This window comes from Megalops cyprinoides, chromosome 19, assembly GCF_013368585.1.
Source record: "Megalops cyprinoides isolate fMegCyp1 chromosome 19, fMegCyp1.pri, whole genome shotgun sequence".
NCBI classification, from domain to species: domain Eukaryota; kingdom Metazoa; phylum Chordata; class Actinopteri; order Elopiformes; family Megalopidae; genus Megalops; species Megalops cyprinoides.
This window is the reverse complement of record NC_050601.1, coordinates 19,847,680-19,869,903: the sequence shown is the minus strand read 5'-3', so window position 1 is coordinate 19,869,903 and position 22,224 is coordinate 19,847,680. Positions and strand designations below refer to the sequence as shown.

Genomic DNA, 22,224 nt, shown 5'->3' with positions numbered 1-22,224 from the left:
CCACCGTCCCGTCACGTCATTGAATGTGGCAGACAGTACTCGTTGTTGAATTGACTCCGCATTTGTACTCTTGTGCTTAATGCTTTACGCTTTTTACCGCTCCAATTGGGCTGTGGACAGACTGCTCTCCTTTTGCGGGATCTGTTGAAAGGCTTCATGCATCTTGGTCCGCACACCACATCTTCAGCTTGCATGTTGTACCAAAGCGATAAAGTCATTTTCATTTGCCAGTTGGTGTTGCACTTCCCTCATCTGGGTCTCTGCTGCTCCTCAAGCAGCCCCTGGATCTCTAGCTTGCCTTATAATGTAATGATTTTACTAATTGTCATTTTTCCACTTTCAGTTTATCTCCTGGAAAATCTGCTGGATTTTGTATTTCCCTCTATCTCAATCCCTTCAGAGCTGTAAGAAGAATGTGAGAGCCCATATAATTGTAAGTTTTGATCCTTACCCCCAACTACCCATTGAAGAAGCAACAAATGTCCTTTTTAACTTTCAGAGGAACAACTAAAACTAAAACAGAATGGCAAATTGGTTAATCAGTTCATCGGAATATTAAAGGAGCACTCTTTCAGACCACTTTCATTGAATTTTATTTTAATATTTATTTAAACCTGAGCTAGTCTTTGATGAGTCACATATACAGACATTTAAGTCTAAAATAACTGAATATTTCATACTGGTTCTATAATGTCCTCTTCTCTTGAACCTGCTGTTGAGACATCCATAAAAAAAAACTTCATAGTATCAACTGAAAACAAGGCTCAGACTTTACCAACATCACCATAAAAACATTTCCATAAAGTCAGTTCACAGAGATATTTAAGAAATTTACAGAGCATGCAAACTTGGTCCTTCCACAATAAATGACCAAGATGACCTGTGCAACATTAAGACTACTTCTTCTTCCAGCACAGAGGTGAAGATGGGAGGTTTCATATGTGCTTTAACACACCAGTGTACCACTCAACAAAAAAAGACCTCATTAAAGACAACTACAATTTGCAAGTAAACACAAGAATTCATAGTAAGGCCCATAAAGTACTCAACCTTCATTGTCTGTGTAAATGTAAACCCCCGATAACAGTCTTAAAATGCAATGTCAATTTTGGTAGAGTAACACAGAATGACACAAAAAAGTACATTATGTCCTTTAAATAAATCACAATTGACTAAACAGTCCCTTCATAAAAATATATAAATAGGAATGTTAAAACAACAAAAACCCTTATTTTTTCCTTGACTCAATATACACTTTCCTGGCTGTAGCAGCTATGGTACGTAGAGACTAGGAAAGTTGGATTGCATTAGCCTTGGCCCTCGATCCTGGGGGTTTCTGCAATTGTGAAGCGAGCATGAACGTGTTCATGGGTAGGATCTGGCCCGTTACTCAGGAGGCCCGAAGCCTCCAAAACTGTCCTTCCATCTTCCCTCTCAGCATGATCCCTGCTCCCCTGGCAGCTCAGAGCAGCTCCTCCATGCTGGGTTATGCATTCCACCTCCCACCTCACACCCTCGTAAAATGACACAATGACACAGTCTATGAACACAACATTTAGCTATAATACACAAGTGTCCCACTTCAGTCCTTGACAACAGAAGACCGGCTGTGGAGTGCTTCACCAAAGGTCGAGATTTTCCGTGTTTGCGAATCCCGGCTCCTCCCGGATTTTCCAGTAGGTTCCGTTATTCAGCCACACATCCCTGCCATTGGCATCAAGTGATTTCCTAAAAAAAAAAAAAAAGAGGAAGCAGTGTTACAGGCTACATTAAGATGGCAGCTTCAAAATGAGACTGCAAACCATTTCAAACAAAAATCATATCAAAGAGCATACAGTAAACATGTTAATGGTGAGAATGGGCCATTTATTCCTTCTTAGCTTGTCATTTCGGTGACATCATGTGGCTGTATGTTATACATTTAGCATCAGGCTTCCAGCACTGCCTTCAGAGTTACAAGGCCAACCCCAGCAGCTCAATGGCAAACTGATAATTGCTCAGTCTGCATGGCAGGGTGTCTGCTTGCGCGAAGTTGATGCGCCTTAGCATTTGTGAGAGAACACTGGTCCATGCAATACTGAGTGGGAACCCTGCCATGGAAATTTGGGACTCACACGAAGAAACGTGGCATGTGGGGCTCTCCTCTCTTCTCCATGGCCTTCCGCCGACTCCTCTGTTTCTCCTCCACCTCATCCTTCTTCTTGTCTGCCTCATTCACCTTACCCTCCTCCAAGAGCCTAGAGAGTAGAGAGGTTGTCAGCCACCGTAAAGTCCTGTGCTGCACAGACATGAGGAATTGGCTCAATGGCATACACATGGCTAACACAGTAGACACAGAATGATCACCCTAGTCCTCCAGGGCTTAACTTCTAGTTTCATTGCATTTAAAAAATTAAGTGCCTTACTGAAGCCTTACATGGTCAGGTGCTCAAATCAACCCTATGAGTTGCTCATTTAAAAATGCATGGAATATTGAATGGGATTGAATTGAGCTAGCATCTCCAGTACACTTTTCAGATACAATGACAAGTAACATTTATTGAAGAAAGAAAAAAAAAAAAGTAAAAACATCTGAGCAATGGCTAGCACACAGGAACATAGCATGTAAAATACAAACCAATCACAGATATAGACCTTCTCTGTTGGAAGAAAGTTTGATTTGATTTAGGATAAGGTTGTCCACGGCATAGAGGAATAGCCACTCACCTCTGGTCTGGACGAAAACGGGTGTCCGTCGGAGGCAGCAGAGGCCTCATTTCAGGGGTCAGCTCATTCAGCGCCATGGCGAAGCGCGAGAAGCCATAGTACTGGAAGTAGTTTTCAGGCTGTGGGTCTGCAGGAGAACAACAAAGCCCATGCTTGTCACAACAGCAGTGTCTCCTTTTCCCTATGTTAGTTGCTATGTTAAGATTAGCATTGGTAAAGTTGATCATGGCTCAGATTTTGGATGCAGAAAGTATCCAGAACCTTGGTCAGCAGTGAAAATGGAGCCAAGAATGACACCTTGGTCATGTTCTTTTGGTCTCCAACTAGACAGAATTCAGCTTTGGTGTGGAACATTAGGATGCAACATTAGGACTGGAGGTACATTTCAGAGATTTTAGTCATATTTGTAATGCCTGGATGGACCTAGTCCTGTTGTGGTTACAGCATATACATGTGAGGGGCTAAGGAGGGCGGTTAGTACTCACTGGGCTTCCAGATGCACTGGGGCACAGGCAGCGTGTCACAGAAGATGCCCTCATGCCACAGGCCCCCAAATCGGTGGACAACCTCTCCGGCCTCGTTGAGGACCTGCCCCTGTATTTCGTTCCTTGTTGCGTCAGAGTTCCAGTAGCTGGACTGTTGAGGGCGAAAGGGGTGGTGCATTAGTCAAATATGATTGGGAATAATGGCAGAAACACCACTGACACAGTCTCACACAGGAACAGCAGGCTAGAAAAATGAACCATCCATCAAGAGTGCAGAGCGGATTTTACATAATGATAGCTCATTTGTAACTTGTGTGTCCCTACAGATGACCCAGTTTACACTAGACATTGTGAATATATTACTTCAGTATCTATATTATACAGACAGGACTGGATTTAAACTACAGGATCTGTATGGAATAAAACTGAAGTATTTGGTTCAACAGCAGCATATCCACTTGAACTCATGACCCACTAATGCAATAAGCACTGCTCCATAACAGCCTCTTTCAGGGAGGTTTGTCTGCAGTGATAGAAGTACTGGACTCTGAAACTTTGCATCACAGAATCCAATGCCACAGCTGTTTTACCACTGAGAGAGGTAGACAAACCCATTTGCTCTGATCTAGACCCATCTGTGGGCTATAGGTGCTGGACAGCTCCAAATTTCTGTGTGGCCCTATAAAGTCTATCAGGTAAAATAAATGGGTGGACACTATTGTGCAAATTTGGAACCATGTCACAGCTTCCGTTTGGCAGGGCTCACCTTGACAAAGGTGATCTTGCATGTGCAGACGGAGCTGTTGAGGTTGCGGATGATGACCTCGCCGTAGTGCTCCAGCCAACGCTGCTGGCTCAGGACGTTGTGGATGCAGGTCACCACCTTGTTCCATTCGTAATGATCTCCAAACCTGCACGGGAGCACAGAGATTAAGATAGAAAAATCAATGACAACGGAGTCAGGCGATGGGACTTTTAAGAGTGGAACGGCAGTGCTGTCAAGCACTGAAAAATGCTTATAGCAAATGCCTTACTTGCTTACAAAATGCTTTCATTGCTCCACATGAGGAACTGAGTGGTAGTGACTGATGATTCATTTGGTATAAGAGCTACTCTTACTCATGAGGATATGTTGACTATTGCTCCTCACAAAGGGCAGGGATATGTGACTCTTGCACTTCAGAACAAAGTGGCTCCATATTCATTAAAGTTGCTTACCAGTCACTTTCTCTCCAGTCAACAGACAAGTCCAATCCATTGCAATTCTCTTCTAAAGAGCTTTCATGTAAAGACATGGTTTGAACCTGAAGCCTGTCATTCCTGCCTTCTATAGCTCCAGGAGGACTAGCACTCACCGAGGAAGAGTCACGTTCACCATTCCAGTGGGGATCACCTCCAAAGACTTGCCCCAAAACTTGTTCTTCCATCGCTGGTCTGTTGGAGAGAGCACATTGTCAGAGTGGGCACTTTCCACCTGCACTTCCTTTCCCCCCAATAATCTAGAGGGCAAATGCTGCATTGTTTTTACAATGAACACAAAACCACTTAATTACACAATTGGTTAGAACATGAAGAGGAGACAGGCTTGGTTTGCTCACTGATAAATCAGGATACTGTTTACAGGTTCAGCACAAAGAACCTTTTACAGAGAACACTTACCTTGCCAGAAGGAGAAATTCTCTGATTCAGCATGGCAGGCAGAGATGGGGGGATGGTGGCTCACCTGGAGACACACATTTATGTGAGCATGACAGTGGGGTAGACATACCATTTTGCACAATTTGTGTGTATACACACACACACACACACACACACACACACACACACACACACACACACAATCTTGTGCATCTGCTCAGAGACAAAATTTTGCAACAGCATTTCAAGTCATTCATGCATTTTAGACCCATCTGGGTAATTTGGGTAAACACTTGTAAAAGAATCTCAAAATCCCAGCTCCAAGAACATTCACATTTTCAACATGAGAAAGAATGTTTGATGCATCTTTTAAATTATTCAGAAGGTGAGAACCACACAGCTTTTATGATGATTCTGGAATGTGCACTGCAAAACCGACTACAAACACCTGCTGTAAACCAGGTTCTCTGTACCATCAGAAAGCATTTCTTAACATCCTGGACTGGTGCTGGTCTCACCTGCTCACTGACGTAGCGGAAACCGCGATCCTCACGTATGCACTCGAAGGTCTCCCCCAGGATGGGGTTGAAGGGCTTGTAGCGGTTACGGTAGCTCGCCCAGGCATAGCCAGAGATGGAGAAGGCTGCGATGTAAACCTGCACAGTAGAGAGGCCAGGGAAAATAGTAAGCGTACCTCAGCTGAGCAAATGACTTTATTTTATTAGCTTTGCAAAGTTCTAGCAACATAAATGAGCTATGTAGTACTCATGGCTTACAAAAATTTTCAGTCTGGACAAGAGTATCCAGTAAGCAACTTAATTATCACAACAGTTCTGAAAAACACACTCAACTAACACTAGGACAATTAATCAGGCACATTAATGAAATAGAGCTCTCATAATAAAGCCCTAGGAAGATTTTTTTTCCCGTAAGAATTTTTGACCATTACCATCTTGTTTATTAGTCAAATCACTTGGAATTGTCACTATCGGTTTGATCATTATTCTATTAAATACCCTCTCAAACAATTCATCAAATACATTTGTCTTCATTAAATAACAAAAGGATGATATTTAAATGTTTGAACCCTGAAAGTCCTGAATTCTATGTAACTGGGTCGAAGAGAGTATAATGGAATCTTGGGATACAGCCATATGGAGACAGGCATGGACACAGACACACGTACACACAGAAAGACAGACAGACACACAGACGGGACCTACCATCCTTTCATAGGGGTCCTCGGTGCGATTGGCCGTGTCCAGCAGCTCCGAGTACTCCAGCTCCTCGCACAGTCTCTGCATGAGGCACAGGGGCTCGTTGAGCGCGGCCGGCATGGAGACGCGGGAGAGGTCCTTGCCGATGTTGTTGTACAGGATGGTCATGAGGCCGATGTGGCTGTTGTCGGGGCAGGTGGCGGGCAGCGTGGTGCGGTGGCCCGTGTCCTTGGGGATGACGTTCAGCACGTCGGGCGCGCTGGAGACGCTGGCACGGTAGTCCTGGGTGGACGTCACTGGTGTGAGGAGAATGGCCATTTTTGAGAGGATGTTAAAACATGAGGGGTGGGAGATACACTTAGACTTCTTGACTGAACTAAGAGTAAATAAGGTTTCGATCAGCAACTGATTCACTCTCCACGTCTTATTCAAATAATGACTTTAGATGAAGTTCATGTAAGTTTAGATATGGTTATAATGCTGCTTGTACTTGCAGATGAGACAATGCAGACAATTGGCACACCATAATAGAATATCTTCGAGGTAACCAAGTCAAAGTCACTGTTTAATATAAAGTTTTTGATGTTAAGCAGGCCACTTTGTAACAAGCAGTCACCTTGCCCAATGTAGCTGCATTTTAATTTTTATTTTGGTGTGTAATATACCAAGAAAGCCTGTCTCTCTGAGTTGAATTGACACCATGCCAGAATGCTTTGCAGTGCTTTTAAAAATACTGGCCTCTCTCTGGTTGATCATGCTAGCCATTCCTGTACCTTTAATGGGACTCTTGAGACAAATGGGAAGGGAGAGCTCACCTTGTCCCTCTTCAGGCTCAGAGTTGCTGGTGGTGATGTCGCTCATTCCGGACTCATCCGACACTTCGTTTTCCGGTGAATTCTCTTGAGCAGTGACATCGCTCGCATCGTAGTATTCTGCCGCCGATTCGGCCACGGAGGGCGTGCGGAGAGAGTGGCGACCTAGGGATGGCGTGGGCTGGATGGAGGGATGAAGGCAGAAGGGGAGAGGAAGGAAAAACAATGGTGAAATAACAGCAACAGATGAGAGGATAAGACAAAGACAGGAACAGAATAAAAGAAAGGAAAAAAAGCATGTCCCAATGGAGAAATTTACATTTATTCATTAGCAGATGCTCTCTGCCTGGGCGACTTAAGACAGCTGGACATAAAAAGGCAACAGAGACAACAGTACAGAGAACGAGAACGCTGAGCCACACTTTAGTTTAAGTGTCAATGCATGACGCTGCAACACTGGCAACAAGAACCAGGTGCCACAACATGTGAAATGAAGATGGAGAAGCATGAGGTAAAGAACAGCAAGACAGTAATAAAATTCTTATTTATTGTTATCACACAAAGAGAGGGAGAAACACGAGTTAAAGATGAGTAAACTGCAGAAAGACTAGTCCTAGACTTAGAATGGCAGAGGAGGCTTGTGCTTGTGTCCTTGTGGAGAGACAGAGGACATGGCATGCAGTGAGGACACACCTGCTCCTGGTTGACGGTGCAGAACGACTCATCCGAGGAGTCCGAAGACAAGGACAGCGAGTGGACTTTGGTCAGACGGGACTTCATCTCCAACTGTGGACACACACGCAAGCAGACACAGATGGAGACGCAGACACAAAAAGACCAAACAACTGTTATGTTGCTCTACTCTTCCTAAGTCTCGATGTTTTTCACAGTCAGTCTTCACAGAAATGGGCTGTGCTCACAGCTCAGTTGTACTAGGCATTTGTCTTCCCTAGAGTCTGTCGAAACTGATCAACATCAAATTAACATATGTAAAGGAAGGGGTTTTGATAGTGTCACACACTGACCACTAGAGGGAACCTATACAGAACAAGCTGAATCAAAGGGACAACAGTCTGCAATCTGATTGCACACGAATCAAGAGTTGCTTGCAGGTCAATATTACTGTCACATTAAGATCAATAATGTTAAAAAGGGACATCCAAAGAAATGACAGCTCCTGCTTCCTTAATCCGCTATCAGAATTTAATATCTTCTCTCCTCCATGCTCAACTCATTATGAACTCCTGAAGCTGCTTAATAACAAACTGATCATTTAAATCAGCTGTGTTGGAGCAGGGGGAGATCTAAAACATGCAGTACAAGGGGTCCTCCAGGAGAGGTTTGGGAAACGCTGCACTATACATATTCTACATATACAGTTTGAAGTGCCAATAGTAATGTAATGAAGTAACATCAGCAGAACTGTTCATCAGAAGATTAATTAGGATTGTTTCTGAGGGTGAAATTGGTGAAAATCGCATTACTAAGGGTACTGCACAAAACAGTTTACTTGGTTGCTGGAAACTTGAATGCTTTTGACTGTGGTTTGGGTAGTCCCATCTGTTTTTTGCTCTGTTGGTTTCTGTAAACTTTGTGAATTATCCCCAAAAAGCCATCCCCCACCCTTCACAGGTTCCTTGCATCCCAGCCGAGCCGGCCTAACCTGTTCTCCCTAGAGAACAAAAAGTCTCCTTTCATAGTGCCCAGAGACAGAGCTGTGCAATACCAGTCAATCACTCCTGTATTTTAGATCCATCCAGGCAGATTTATGCTTTTACACAAAAGAACAGAAAACCCCACTTCTCAAGACAGTTCACACTGTCAACACAGAAAAACTGTTTAACGCATTTTGGTTTTTTAGAAGGTCTACCTTGAAGTACAGGAGTGGTGTAGCAAGAAAAAGCACAGGTGTGATCGAGCTAAAAGTCAACGCGCTCAACTCCGGACAGCCCTTGGCCAAGACGGTCAACTTGACCGCAATCACAAGCAGGAGGGCTAGGACATCAACAGGATTCCACCCACCTGAACCGTGTCAGACCACACATGAACCCCACTAATGACCACACTAATGTATCCACCACACACTGCAGCTCTGCACAATGTAAAACCTACACGAGTCCACTATAAGGAGGCAGACATTTTGGGCTGCAAGGTATGGGCAGGGGGGGTTCTCACCTCGGAGAGGGTGGTGCACAGCGTGGCCAGCTGTTGGGAGGTGTACTGGCGGAGGTCGGGCCTGGTCCAGGCAGTCCGTAGTTTCTCCCGCTCCTGGGCCAGGGTCTCCTGCACCGACCGCAAAGAGTTGTGCACTATGGAATGGGACAGGGCGTGTCAGAACATCACCCACACTCTGGTCATACAGTGAAAAGTAATGTCACTCATGGAGTTTTATTTGGACCAGACTCCCGGCCCCCAGATTCAACCTCTGTTCCTGGACTGGCAAGGGGTGTGGCAAGAACTACACTCTTGCATGTATTTTACATATTACAGGTATTTGTTGCAAAAATACACATATTAAATCATTACATTGCACTGCATTAAATGCATTTGCTTGTTGCTGAACAAAATGCCCGGTTCTGCATAATTCTTCCATCTCGCTCTGTGCCTCTTAACCATGGTCTGGCATCTGGCACTATTACTTACATCAGTTACAACACATATCACGGTCATCAAATACAGTAGAGAGACTGTCAGTTTTGCTTAAGCAGGGCCTTGCTCCATCTAAAGGGCTCCAGTGATAGATGAGCCACTGCCACCCACTCCTGCCCAGCGAGGGCGACACTCACCCCTCTCTGCCAGCAGGCAGATGTCTTTCTGGACCTTCTTGCCCTCGGGGGACACGATGCCCGGTGTGGAGAGCTGAGAGTAGACGTAGTCCGGGATGGACTGAACCGAGGCCCCCAGGTGTGAGGAAGTGCTCAGGTGACTGGAGGAAAGCTGTGAGGGGGAGATGGCGAATGAAGGGGTGTCAGGCTATGTTATCATTTCACAGAGGGGATATTTGGAGAATTTTTTATATTTAGGGAAAAAATGAATGCCTCTAAGAACGCAATTATTAAAAGCATTCCTTTACTTGTCAGGGAGGATTTAAAGCTGAAATAATACCTCCATCTGTTCTGTTAATCCCTTCTATCTGATTGATAACACAACGAAATGATATCAGTAAATGACTATTAGACAGCAGTTAGACTGTCTGGCAGTCCTCATTATCCAAAATATGCCAGCGGTCACCTTTCTGCCAAAAGGAACAGTAGACCATATGTGAAATGTCAGAATTAATTTTTTTGCTGGGCATTTACATAATTCTTACTAGACAATTTGTTTTAGACATTTAAAATTGCTGCCAATTACACAAAAAAAAGTATTTACAGATAGAATATTTACAGATGTAAAGTTGGAAATGGAATTTTATAAACATTTAAACACATTTCACTGAGAATTTAATCTCTGTGTTGGTAGACAGGACATTGCAAAACGTTCAGAATGATTAAAAATGTAGTACTCACACCAAGGGCCTCCACCCTGGAAAGGGTACGAGAATGGCCCCAGCCTTTACTAGACTTCTTCTTGGGCTTGTCTAGTGTGAGATTCTGGAGGGAGACATAGCAGGGTATGTTCAACACACCATACAGAAATTCACAGCAATAATGCATACACCTAAACACCCCTTGCACTTGACCTACAGAAAACTAAGGAAAACAACTTCACCTTAAGGTTTATTTGCTTTACGATGTGATAATTACAGTGGTACACAAGTGCAACACAGTAGCTAGAGTAAGTACTAGATATCAATAGGCAACATACTTTTCTTAGCATTCAAATACTTAACATGTTACTTGGCATAACGCTGATCCACCCAACACATAATATTCTCGGAACATTGCTGGGCTGTTCCCAGACCATGACATCATTACAGGAATGTGGTGAGAATATTATGTCAAATGAGGGCACGAAGTCCCACATTCTGTAGTCCAAATCCTCATTTGACCTGAGTAGAAATGTTGCCACGGAGACAGCAGGGTGACTTGTTCTCTACAATCCTATGCGAGCAGCAGTGCGGTGGAGTATGACAGGGCAGCCTGTTAAAACTGTGGGGGGCAGGCCACTGTGCCTCTGGGAGAAGACCGCGGCGCAGAGGGCTGAACAGGACTCACCTGCATACTTATCCTGCGCTCCAGGTCGCCGTTGGTGATGGGCTGGCCACTCTCCAGGAACTGCAGCCTCTGGACCAATTGGTTCAGCTCCACCAGGTCGCCCTGGCAACGACGGAGCTCTGTGAGAAAAGCGGGGGAGCACAACAACAAAGGGGTCAGGGCAGAATACAGACCCCTCTCTTCCCACCGGAGAAACAGCCGGCATTGTTTTTTGTGCTTCACGTTGATTTTTTTTTAAAGAAATCAATAAAGGCAACTTAGCAGCATGGTGTGAGTATTTGGAACAGGCATGTAGCTGCCACCTGCACACCACACGTCATTTTCCCAAAGCTCCTCCGCCATCCCTCACCTTGAGAGCAGCAGTCGGCCTCGTGGGTTTGCTGCAGCCAGTCGGACACCTTGCTGTCCACCCCTGGGGCAGCAGTGGGGAGCTCGTGCCTGCAGTGTCCCATTTCACTTGGACATAGAGACATGTTGCTCTGGTACTGGGAATAAGACTGTAGTGCAAAGAGAAATGAACAGGAAAAGTCAGCAATGCAAGATGAGCAGCTGCAATGATCATACAATTGTAATCCATTGTCCATACTAGACTAAATGGACTCTATGAAAAGCATGACTGAGGAATCACAGCAGACCATGCTCTGATGCTCTGCAATCGACTCACCAGGTCTGGCAAGCCCCTGTTCCTCTGTGCCAGGCTGGCCATGGTAGGCAGGCTGTTGCCCCTGGCTGACAGTGCCTGCAGGACTCCATTGTGTGCGTGTACAGCCTCATTCTTCTTGAATATGCGGTGGGCAGACAGCTTGGTCACCCAGATGTAGAACAGCTCCTGGTTCTTTGCCTATCAGGACAGAATAGAACCGTTGTACAACCACTGTATTAATTACCAAGAGTTCACAAACATCCACGTTGAGGGATTGCCTTCACCCCACCACTCCACCTCCAGGTCAACTAGTCAAGCCCAGCTGTGGAATTTTGGAATCAAATGATCCACCCAATTTTTAAAATGACTTTCTACAGCTACCTCAGACATATGACCAAGTCGTCCCCAGATCACAGATGTTTGTCTTAACGACTTAGTCCTTTGACTCATTACAAAAGCATGACAAGCAGCTAAATTCCAAACAGCATGAGGACCACAGATTTTACCTCCAGGTAACCTCGGGTGACACCCCACTGGTCTTGCACATCAGGGCTCAGCCTGAACTCAAGTTAAGCTTGGCTGGAGCCGTCCATCCATAATTCCCCCTAGTTGCTAAGCATCAATCAAGCAGCAGCGACTTTCCTTAGCGGCTCACATAACTCAAACTACACGAGGCACCGAACCAGTTCCTCCCGTTTGACTGAGATCCTGCCCTTCAGGATTGCGGCTCTCGCTTCCTTTTGTTTATCTTATTTATAGATCAGGTGCTGAAACCTCACTTTGAAACAATTTCAGTCACAGCACCACCTCAGTGGGTAATGCGGCCGTCAGAGAGAGGGTTCTTCTAGTTTCTTCTAGAATTGTTAGAGGAAGCAGGAAGAAACTTTGACAGGGGAAAAGAATGGGTGGGTGGGGGTGGGGGCATGACAAAGCACCTTGATGTGATAGAGGTTGTCCCCAGCATCCAGGTCAATGCGCTTGGACTTCTTGTTTATGGACATCACGGCCAGGCTGACGTCCAAAGAGCCTTGCAACTTTCCCTTCTGGATCTGTGTGCAGAAAGTTTAGAGACAGGTGAGCCACCTTTCTCAACAAGCGAGAGGAATGTAGCCTGAACCAGCGAGGATGTCACGAGTCGACATGACATTACATTACATGCATTTAGCAGACGGTCTCATCCAGAGCGACTTCCAGCACAATAGAATATAAGTGTATCTATTCAGTTTAAAAAAGCAACAGTGTCAGACCAGGCTAACAACACTCCCAGACCAGTGAGTGTGAGTATAACACTATCTGAGCCCTACCACAAGTTAACTTGTGCAATCTCACGGAAGCCAGGTATGCTACGAAATAACAGTTCCTAGAGTACAGAAACCAAAATACTTATTTTACATCTAGCATTGCGATGTATCAAATACTAGAGGTATGAGGTATTAGGGGGCGGGGACTGAAGTGGAACCAAGGAGGAGAGCACGAGATACTCACATCCTGCTTGGTCTTGGAGTAGCGGAGGATACCCTGTTCCAGAATGAAGTACCTCTGTGAGAGAAATCAGAAAGGTTAGATGGGAAAAAGATGGTCCACAGCAGCTGAGGCTCTGTCGCGCCTTCCCAGCATGCCGCTCACCTTGTGCCAGCCGTTGAGGGGCCACTTCCTCTTCTTCATCATGTAGCCCTCACAGAGGCCAGGAACGGCTACGTCATGCCCCATCTCGGCTCCCAAGACCACCTCACCCTGGAGGTCCTCTATCACCTCCCAGTGCCTGGAGTTCTGTAGGGGAAAGCACAAGGGGGGCCGTGAGCACCGAGAACCTTCAGTTTCTAAGTATTTTGGGGGGAAAAATCAGGACCTCAGGTGACCCTCACTGGTCTTGCACATCATCAGGGCTCAGCCTGAACTCAAGACAACCTTAATATACCAAGATTCTAAAGCGGTGGGTACTGTACCTTTACCTACCACTGCTCTGTGCTGCACAGGTAATAATTAGCATGTGGCAAATTAACCCTGCGGTTAGGAAGATTTTAGGAATCAGTTTTTCAAATTTTTCTTTTAACATTAGAAACACAACAAAGACATATTCCCAGCATTCATACAGTGCTGTGAAAACACATGTGTGATAAGCACTGCTGCTACAACATCACAGCAACATTGTGGGAACATTCTTACTTTCCACTTTATCACAGTCCCTTCCACTGGGACTTGATACAGATATAGACGTGCTCCTTTACACCTCTTGGTACATATGACATCAGAGAAAAACTATGAAGCGCAAAAATAAACCTACATGCTAACTGTGCAAATCTTGTGTAGTTTTGTAAAGTCCTCAGTTATGAAAGGACAGATGATAATTAGTGGACTCCACTCCTTGTGGCCTGGTATTGACCATCACCTCTTAATGTCAAGAACTGTACTTTTGTGTACAAAGTGAGGACCTTGTCTGATCATATTCACCACCACAGAGAAAACTACCCTGAGCTGAGCACACCAAGCAAGCAGGTTACAAGCAGTGACGCTTGCGACATTAAGATGCAAATGGTGATAATTAATGATGATGTATGTTTGGGTATGTTTACATCCATACATGAACACGCACACCACAAAGTTACAAATTCACGTGGGTGGGAAGACAAGCATGTCTGGAGTATTGGGGGGACGGGGAGTAGTAGGTGGGGGTGGGGGGGGGGGGGTTGAGTTTGGGTGTGATTGTGTTTGTGTGTGTGAGGGGGTGATGGGAGGACGCTGACCTGGCGGGAGTGCCGGGACGAGCCGATGCTGCTGTTCCGGGAGTGAGTGGGTTTGCTCCCCCCAGCTGGGGATTTGTCCAGGCCACTCATCATCGATTGGCTACTGGAGATCGTGGAGCCGTGGAAATCCATCTTAATGGCCTATCAGATTCTCTTTTTCTCCAACAGAAACTACTGGTTCAGCTACAGCCACTCTCTCATCACACTCGCAATGAGGCCAGAGCTGACTGCAGGAGAAAGAGACAAGGGAACAAATGAAAGGGGGTCACCTGGCTGAGGACGCCCGGACGAGCAAACAAAGATGGCAGCGATTCCAATGATGGAATGGCAGATTTCAGCGGCGAGGAACAGAGCCCTCAGATCTATGCGGTTACACCTTTCATGATAACATCTGACATTCATTTAACCCATTCTCAGCGATGACGAAAAAAGCCAAGAAACAATTTCAAGCATTAGAACACAAAGCAAAGCACAAGCTTTCAAACAACTCAACAAATGCTGAAAGTGACACCAAGCAAGACATGGCGTTCTCTTAACGCTGACGTGACTTTACTGTAGGAAAATTATGCATTAGCTACGCTCTTTCTCCGCTCCTTACCTGAAAGTGTCTGCACAGCGGTCCCAGCCCTCTCTCATGCAGGTAGACACAGACAGGCAGATGAATCAATTTCTAAAGGGAGAAAGCAAGACATCTTGTCGGTCTAGATATTCAAGTAAGATTCAAAACTGTGGTCGTAGATTATAAACTGTAAGAGAAAGAAAGGCAAATATGCAACCTGGAATTTAAGGGTGTGTTCAAGTATGTACCTCGATTTTGAAGGGAATTATGATTTCCCTCCCATCTTCAGATTCTGTGGAATGTGTGTGCAAACTACTTCAAATCAAAAGGTAGTTTCAAGCTACGTAATAGGCAAGAAATATTCCCTCCTTAATAGAATATGCAAGATCCAATTTATTTTGTTAAAGACCATTGTCAGTGGTTTTTAACAGTGGAGTCGTTAGGCCTGGGCGTCCGAGGCTACAGACCTGAATGTTTTATGAATAGCCCCAGATTTCAAAAAAAAAAAAAAAATTACAAAATTAAGAATAATAAAAAAATAGCCCCAGATCTATTCATCTGTCATTCCAATCATGCATTAAAACCCTTGAAAATAATATGATATCGTTGATCACAAACGCAAATATGTTTTGGTCCCCCGTGTGTCATTCAAGCAGCAGATTTACTTCACACTAAGCTAAGCCCCCAATATTTCAAGATCCTAATAACGCCTCTGGTTTTTAAGATGTCTAATGGTACGGTTGATGAGCAGTACCTGCATTTCTACCACAACCCCATTATTCCATTATCAACAGTAACACTGGACATAAGATTTGCCATAGATGGAAACTACTAAACATGTCCCCAGTGGGAACATTGCTACAAAATGCCAAGTTCCACCAGAAAAATCCCTACAAATCTATACTTGAATGATTTAGCGAAGCACTGTCAATAACAAACCCATTCAATTGATTTACTGATGAGAGAAAACACAAGGCTCAATTCCAAAGCACACATCGAAGAGTTAGATGAGAGTCAAGATCAGCAAACGGCTCTCTCGTGTGATGCAGGGCCAACACGTACTAATGAGATACTTACTGACGATGCAAAGCGTTTTCCATTTTCTGTTGCTCAGAGGTAAATGTAATGTATTCGGTACAGTATTAAAATCCAGTTCTAAAAACGGTTGATACCTTGAAGAGAAAATTAAGGAAAAACAAGCGGTATTCCAAAGTTTCAATAATGTCTTTAGTCAAACTTCAGAGATAAAACACCAACAAAGCCAGCAGCCTCCAGACACATGAACCATGCCAGTATCTCCACATATTTTGACTTTGTTGCAGTGAAATGTTGCATATAAAAGGAATTTGATGAATGGGAGGAACGTCGAAAATAGGTTGTACCTTAAGCCAGGGGACGCCCTCATGTCACATAGCTGCACAAACACACGCATGACACACGGGTGTAAAATCTGTTTTGATTTTTGCCCAAACATGGGTTTATGCCTTTCCTCTCATGCTGAGACTGCAGACCTATATGGATAATGTCGGCCCACATTACCTGATTTTGGTAAAGTATCCATGATACAGGTGTGAAAATATGTACAGTCAACACTGATGTACACAATGTTCCTCATTTTTCCCTCAGCTTCTTCCCTAAGGTTGTTTCTTTAGAACATGTCCCGCAAAGTGAAATTCAGCATCCGCTTTTGTCTGGCCTAAATTCTGAACAAAATTAATGTGTCAGATACAGGGAGGATTTTGGGTGTAGTAGGTGATTTTTTTTTCACGCCTACTGCAGGCTTACTTGAGTAAAGCTGACATAAATTCTACGAAATGCAGAGTCAACAAAAAATCATGGACATGATTTTTTTTTTTGCTACATTTGAAATAGTTTTCTATTGTTTTCTGGAGTGAAGTGCTATCCATTAAACCAACTATGATGATGGGTCTTGAACCACAAATGGCTTGAAAGAGCGCCAAGAGGTGTTTGGGAACCAAATTGCAGCCAAGCGCGGCCCTCTCCTGTTATCACCTGTGATCCATCTCCTGGTATGTACAGAATGTACCTAGAAAACAGTCACCACGACCATCTCACTGTGACATAACTATGGAGATTTTCTCACTGGGCGTCCACATTAAAACCCAAATTGAAATTACTTTCAGTTGTACAATTCCATTTCAGTCATCTACCTACTGAAGATTTTCAGGCTGAGTGTTAGTCATGTTCACTGTGTTAGTTAGGGCCTGGAATTAATATGACTAAGAGGAGGACAATATTTGTACACAATTCCCAGTTACTCACTTTGAAGAAATTTAAGTTATGACATATCTTAGTTTCTTTGACAACAGCCCACATGTAGACAACCCAAACAATACATTATATATTGCTGTGGGTTTTTAGAAGACACAAAGGCCTGGGAGACTCCCATTTTGCTTTCCTCTTCTTTTCTTGTCTCTTCAAAGGACAATGGATTGTACAGCATGACATGTGCAGTCTCACAGAGAAACTGCCTGGTATTTCTCACAAACCCACTGAGAAGAGACAAGTACAGGCCGTACAAGTTTCAAGCTGAAAAGCTGAACTAACACTAGTGTCCTCATGAGTAAACAGCATATTGTTTAAGAATCCATTGCTTTGCAGATCTGGCTGCTTCCTGTGCGTATCAGAGCCTACCCAAATCAGCAAAGCTGCCAGTTCCCCTAATGCCATGTTTCTTCCTAACCCAAATACAGCCCATGATGTTTTGTAAGGAAACCTGGTTCTCTGATGGCTGATACAGATCTAAATTTAACGGAGTATACCAGGCTTGGACTGAAGAAAGCAGCTCACAAGCAAAGATCAAGACAACTTAAGGAGCTGGAAAAATTAATCAACTAGGAGTGGTCAAAAATTCTGCCTAAGACGACAATGTGGACACTTCAACAAAGACAAAAGAACTGGAAATGCTGCATAAACTCCAAGTGGGAGTATAAATAAATGTAACAAAGTCTGTGCTAATTTTGTAGTTTAGTTGGTACTAAACAGTTGATAAGCGGACTAATAGCTGTGTTTTTGTAAGTTTTTTTTTTTTTAATCCATTTAAAATGCTCGGAGAAACTAAACATGACCCCTCAATCTGAAAACACGTGATGTGGCCAAAGAGACTCATAGTGCTTAAGTAGTATGCTTATGAATCATTCTGCAAATCAAAAAAGCTTCAAGCAGCAGCACAAGAAATTTAGAACAATCTCAGAGGCATTTCTAAAGTTAACTGAAGAGCCTGATTTGCAAACTCCAAATTATTGATTGAGCCGGGGTGAGTTTGAAAAGGAGATCATACCACATGAATCAGAACCAGCCACTGTCACTCTTCCTACTCAGGGATCAGGACATCAGTGATATACTGGTAATTGCTAAAAAATATATAATTTTATTAATATGGAACCAACAAAACCACCTGTTTAAATCCTTTGGTACAGACATGGAGACAGGATCCAAAGCCCTGTTAATGCACCCTGAGGTCAGGTGGCTGTCTTGGGGAGGGGAGAGCATTGCAGCATCTTTTTTTAACTTGTTCTGAAATGAAGTGAGACTCTGAAATGCTGTGTGAGCCCTGCAAGCTGGTGCTCCTGGCCTGTCCTGTGTATTTTAAATGAACTGAACTCACTGCCATTGCTCATTGCAGTTGAAACAAGAGCAGAACATGTGACCCTAACAGAAGGATCTCGGCCTAAAACAAAAAGGCTGATCCGAGGAGAAGTTCAAGGCCGGCAGGATCCACCTCCTTGTCACTGGATGATACCATTGACCAGCCAGAACCATATTTATCAGGCGTTGCAGATCCAGGAACCATTTGTCTGTCCTCAGAACCCGCCTGGATGAAAAGTTTTCTAAATAGCCATGCCCGCTGATGCCAGTTCAATCACTCAATCATTTTAGCTGAGGCAGGGACTGTTAGGAAGGGATGATCAAATCTCAGAGAGCCAGAACACCTGGAGCATGAAACACAGTCTCTGACAGACATCTGATTGAAGCCAACTCCTGAGTCCCCAGCTTTGGCAAAACATGCAATCAAAACAAATTTTCCTTCTAAAATGTGTTATTCCCCTATTTTACACTCTGATTTTGGAAACTGTACACCTTAAACCACCTCAACACAACATCCTGTGCAATCACTAAGGAGCCTGTAACCTTCTGATGCACCTGCAAGTAACAAAAGGCTTTGCAACCTACAAGCCCCAGTGTGCACTGCAGGAGAGTTATTGATATGAAATGGGCTTTGTCACTTTGGTTACGCTCAAAATAAAATACCAGTTGCGACTTGAATAAATATATAATCCCAACTTCCTGCTGTAAAGAATTCCCCAGAAGAACAAAACAAAACCCACACACATCATTACTGTAGAACTACTACATTTCCTCTATGGTTGAACCCCAACACACTGTTGATCTGAAACTTTTTAACACCGTTAAATATTTCATTCCTCACAATGAGTACTGCATTTTTAGTGAACGGACACCCGCCGAGGTAACTGAGAAGGCCGTCTCCAGCTGTACCTCGAGAACAAGCACCACGGCCCTCCCAGAAACATCGGAGCGGAGAAAACGGGAAGTGATCAAACGGGTTCGGTCGCTCCCGCAGGAATGCGACGGGGTGACATACTGCCGCACACGACAAGAGGCCCCCAGTGGTCCCGTGAGATTGCACTTCTGTGTTTTTCCACCTCTCGGACCGGACCGAGCCGGTCACGGGCTTCCCGCACACTTCCCATTCCAAAATTCCAGACCTTTAATTCACAGACCAGCTCACATGACTTTTCTGTCTCGTGCTTTGACAGCTCGGCCGCAAGTCACTGTATGTTCATTCAAGGAAATTTTAGGCTTGAGAATCTCAGGTCTGATCAAAGGCCGAGACTGTCAGCGAGTTCAGCGTTCTGACTCAAACCCTTTGACTCACATTACTGATTTTCTCAGCTCAAGTACAGGCATTTTCTTTCTTCCAGTACAGATAAACATGGTTTATCAACATAAGATATTCAAAATGTGACACCCCTTTTCCAACACCCTTTAGCCTCAGCACCCCCTGAATGGCATGAACCCCCTCACTGAGAAACCCTAGGTTTTAGCATACCACCAATTTGCAGAAGAGTCACACATCTACATTCATGTAAACTGGATCCTAGAATGTGTAATTGTTATTGAAATTGAGCCCATAGTATGGCAATGGTGTAGAACCACAAGTGTTTTCACACTTTTATGTGCTTTTTAACATACCTTTCCAGGCTTTGCAGATCTGTGCAGGAACATTGTGTTCATTTCAGTGAGGTCAGCAAGGGTCAGTGGGAACATTAATTTCAAATGAACTGAATTAAGGGTAACGGATCAGATGGGACCAGACCAAAGGGCCTGCAAATCATTGTCACAGGAGTAGCTTACAGAGCTTTATGGCAAAGTGTCAACAGCTAAAGTTCAATGTTAATACTGATAAGTATTTAAGACCATTATATCCTGAGGTATATCACACTCCATTACATTACATTACTCCACTACATTAAATTCACTTAGACACTCTTATGTAGAGGAATTTGCAGCACAAGAGAATAGAGGCATATCCATCCAAGCTACATGAGGAACAGTGTCAGACAAGGGCTAACAACGCTCCCAGACCGGTGAGTGTGAGAAGATTCATGCACCACAAGTTAACTTGTGCTAACCTGAAATGAGACAGTCCAGAAAACTAAGGGAAATCAAGTACATACACCACCATATAACACAGTCACTGGATCATAGTATCCATAACACATTGTGATAATACAATAATATAAGCGACAAGTAGCAGGTGTTAGGGTGTGGGGCTTGAGACTGTCAGCTTTCCTGAACCCTATTCTCATTGAACCCTTTGCTGTCATGCAATACACCAAAGACACATGATCAAGTCTGTGCCAGGTTTTAAGAGCTTCATTGCAGATGCTTGGGTAAGTGAGTCACAAGACAAACACATCACTCACTCAGGCATCTCATGCTCATGACAACAAAAGCTCTGCATTAAAAACGTGCAGAGAAACTGCACAGAGAAACTACGGCACTCATGAAGCTATTAAGTTAGTTATGACGTTAAATCGAGGGGGCCATGCCGTACACTTGGGAAATTGCTGCTTGTACGCATCTCCGATAAAGAAATCAAACAGCAACATCACGATTACAAAGGAATTGAAAGTTTAGCGAGTGCTGATGTCAAACCTAGCGAAACACACAGGCCGTAAGCATTAAAAACGTCCCTGAACCATAAGGTGCTCATTTTAAAACCGAAGCTGTGTGACTTAGGCTTCTCATAATATTTTGTTAGACGTGCTTTTTGCATTCTATTAAAGTGGATGTTCAGTAATATTTTTGTTTAGCGGATAAAGGGAGATTCGTATGGGGACAACAGACAACCAAATTTCTTCCTAATCACCACTGACAAATTTGCACAATTACATATTAATCTTGTCAATCGTTAAAAATGTACGCAGCTATGCAATAATTTGCGAAAGCCGCATAACTGAACGCAATTCTTGAAACTGCATTACAAGTAAAACTTACATTTTTATCTATAAAATATGCAGAGCATCACTATAGCAGACGTTTTGGGGAAAAATATAGCCAGAGAGCAAGACTCAATTTTCCCTCGTCGCATCGGCTGTTTAGAAGATCACAGGTCAGGTCATATGGTCTCTTGTAAGCGGCAAAATCAAAGTTTTTTTTTTTTTAAGAAGCTGACCAGATCCTTTTTAAATACTAATACTAAGTTATACTAATGATAGCTTGGCTGATTATAGGATTAGTTGCTTAACTCTCAGTAGGGACCAAATCCACTTAACTGCGAATATTTAACAACCTAATTGTTCTATACCTGCAAGCGCGCTAAATTTTTAACACAATACAGACACCTAAACTCAATATATGGAAGGTTGCGTGCAAAGGAATTAGGTCGTAGATTTTCCACGAAATAGTTTCTAATTCATCTCTATAACAGTAAATAGCAAAAGTAAAATCGGAGAGCAAACAAAGGCCGCTACATTTTACCTCAATGCACACATTTAAAAGCAGCAAACAAAACAACCCCACAGGGGTTACCAGTTGTACAATATATTGTATGTTGTTTTGATCAAAACGCGTAAAATGAATATTTATATCCATAAACGTGAACAAATGCCATCATAAGTATAATTATTTGCTGTAAATGCAAATTCTTACCTGAAACTAGTTCCACACAGCTCTGAGCGTGGGATGTCTGTGATTATTACAGCTGACTGGTCGCTCAGT

General features: G+C 43.7%; 1 protein-coding gene across 2 annotated transcripts; it reads right to left on the bottom strand.

The window, feature by feature from the left end:
* Positions 1-601: 601 nt before the first annotated feature.
* On the bottom strand, positions 602-22,221 carry LOC118794717 (oxysterol-binding protein-related protein 7-like). Of its 2 annotated transcripts, none has more exons than XM_036552977.1 (23): positions 22,156-22,221; positions 14,998-15,069; positions 14,400-14,626; positions 13,282-13,425; positions 13,141-13,194; positions 12,591-12,704; positions 11,677-11,853; positions 11,362-11,509; positions 11,013-11,131; positions 10,365-10,448; positions 9,645-9,795; positions 9,034-9,167; positions 7,552-7,644; positions 6,862-7,039; positions 6,053-6,342; positions 5,348-5,485; positions 4,851-4,914; positions 4,547-4,625; positions 3,958-4,102; positions 3,192-3,342; positions 2,707-2,833; positions 2,115-2,237; positions 602-1,728 (listed from the first exon to the last, which is right to left on the bottom strand). In XM_036552977.1, the coding sequence occupies exons 3-23, from the start codon at positions 14,529-14,531 to the stop codon at positions 1,620-1,622; spliced, it is 2,754 nt and encodes a 917-aa protein (XP_036408870.1). In that variant the 5' UTR covers positions 14,532-14,626; positions 14,998-15,069; positions 22,156-22,221; the 3' UTR covers positions 602-1,619. The 2 variants fall into 2 exon arrangements, with proteins under 2 accessions (XP_036408870.1, XP_036408871.1); XM_036552978.1 differs by lacking the exon at positions 22,156-22,221 and adding an exon at positions 16,036-16,246.
* Positions 22,222-22,224: the final 3 nt, after the last annotated feature.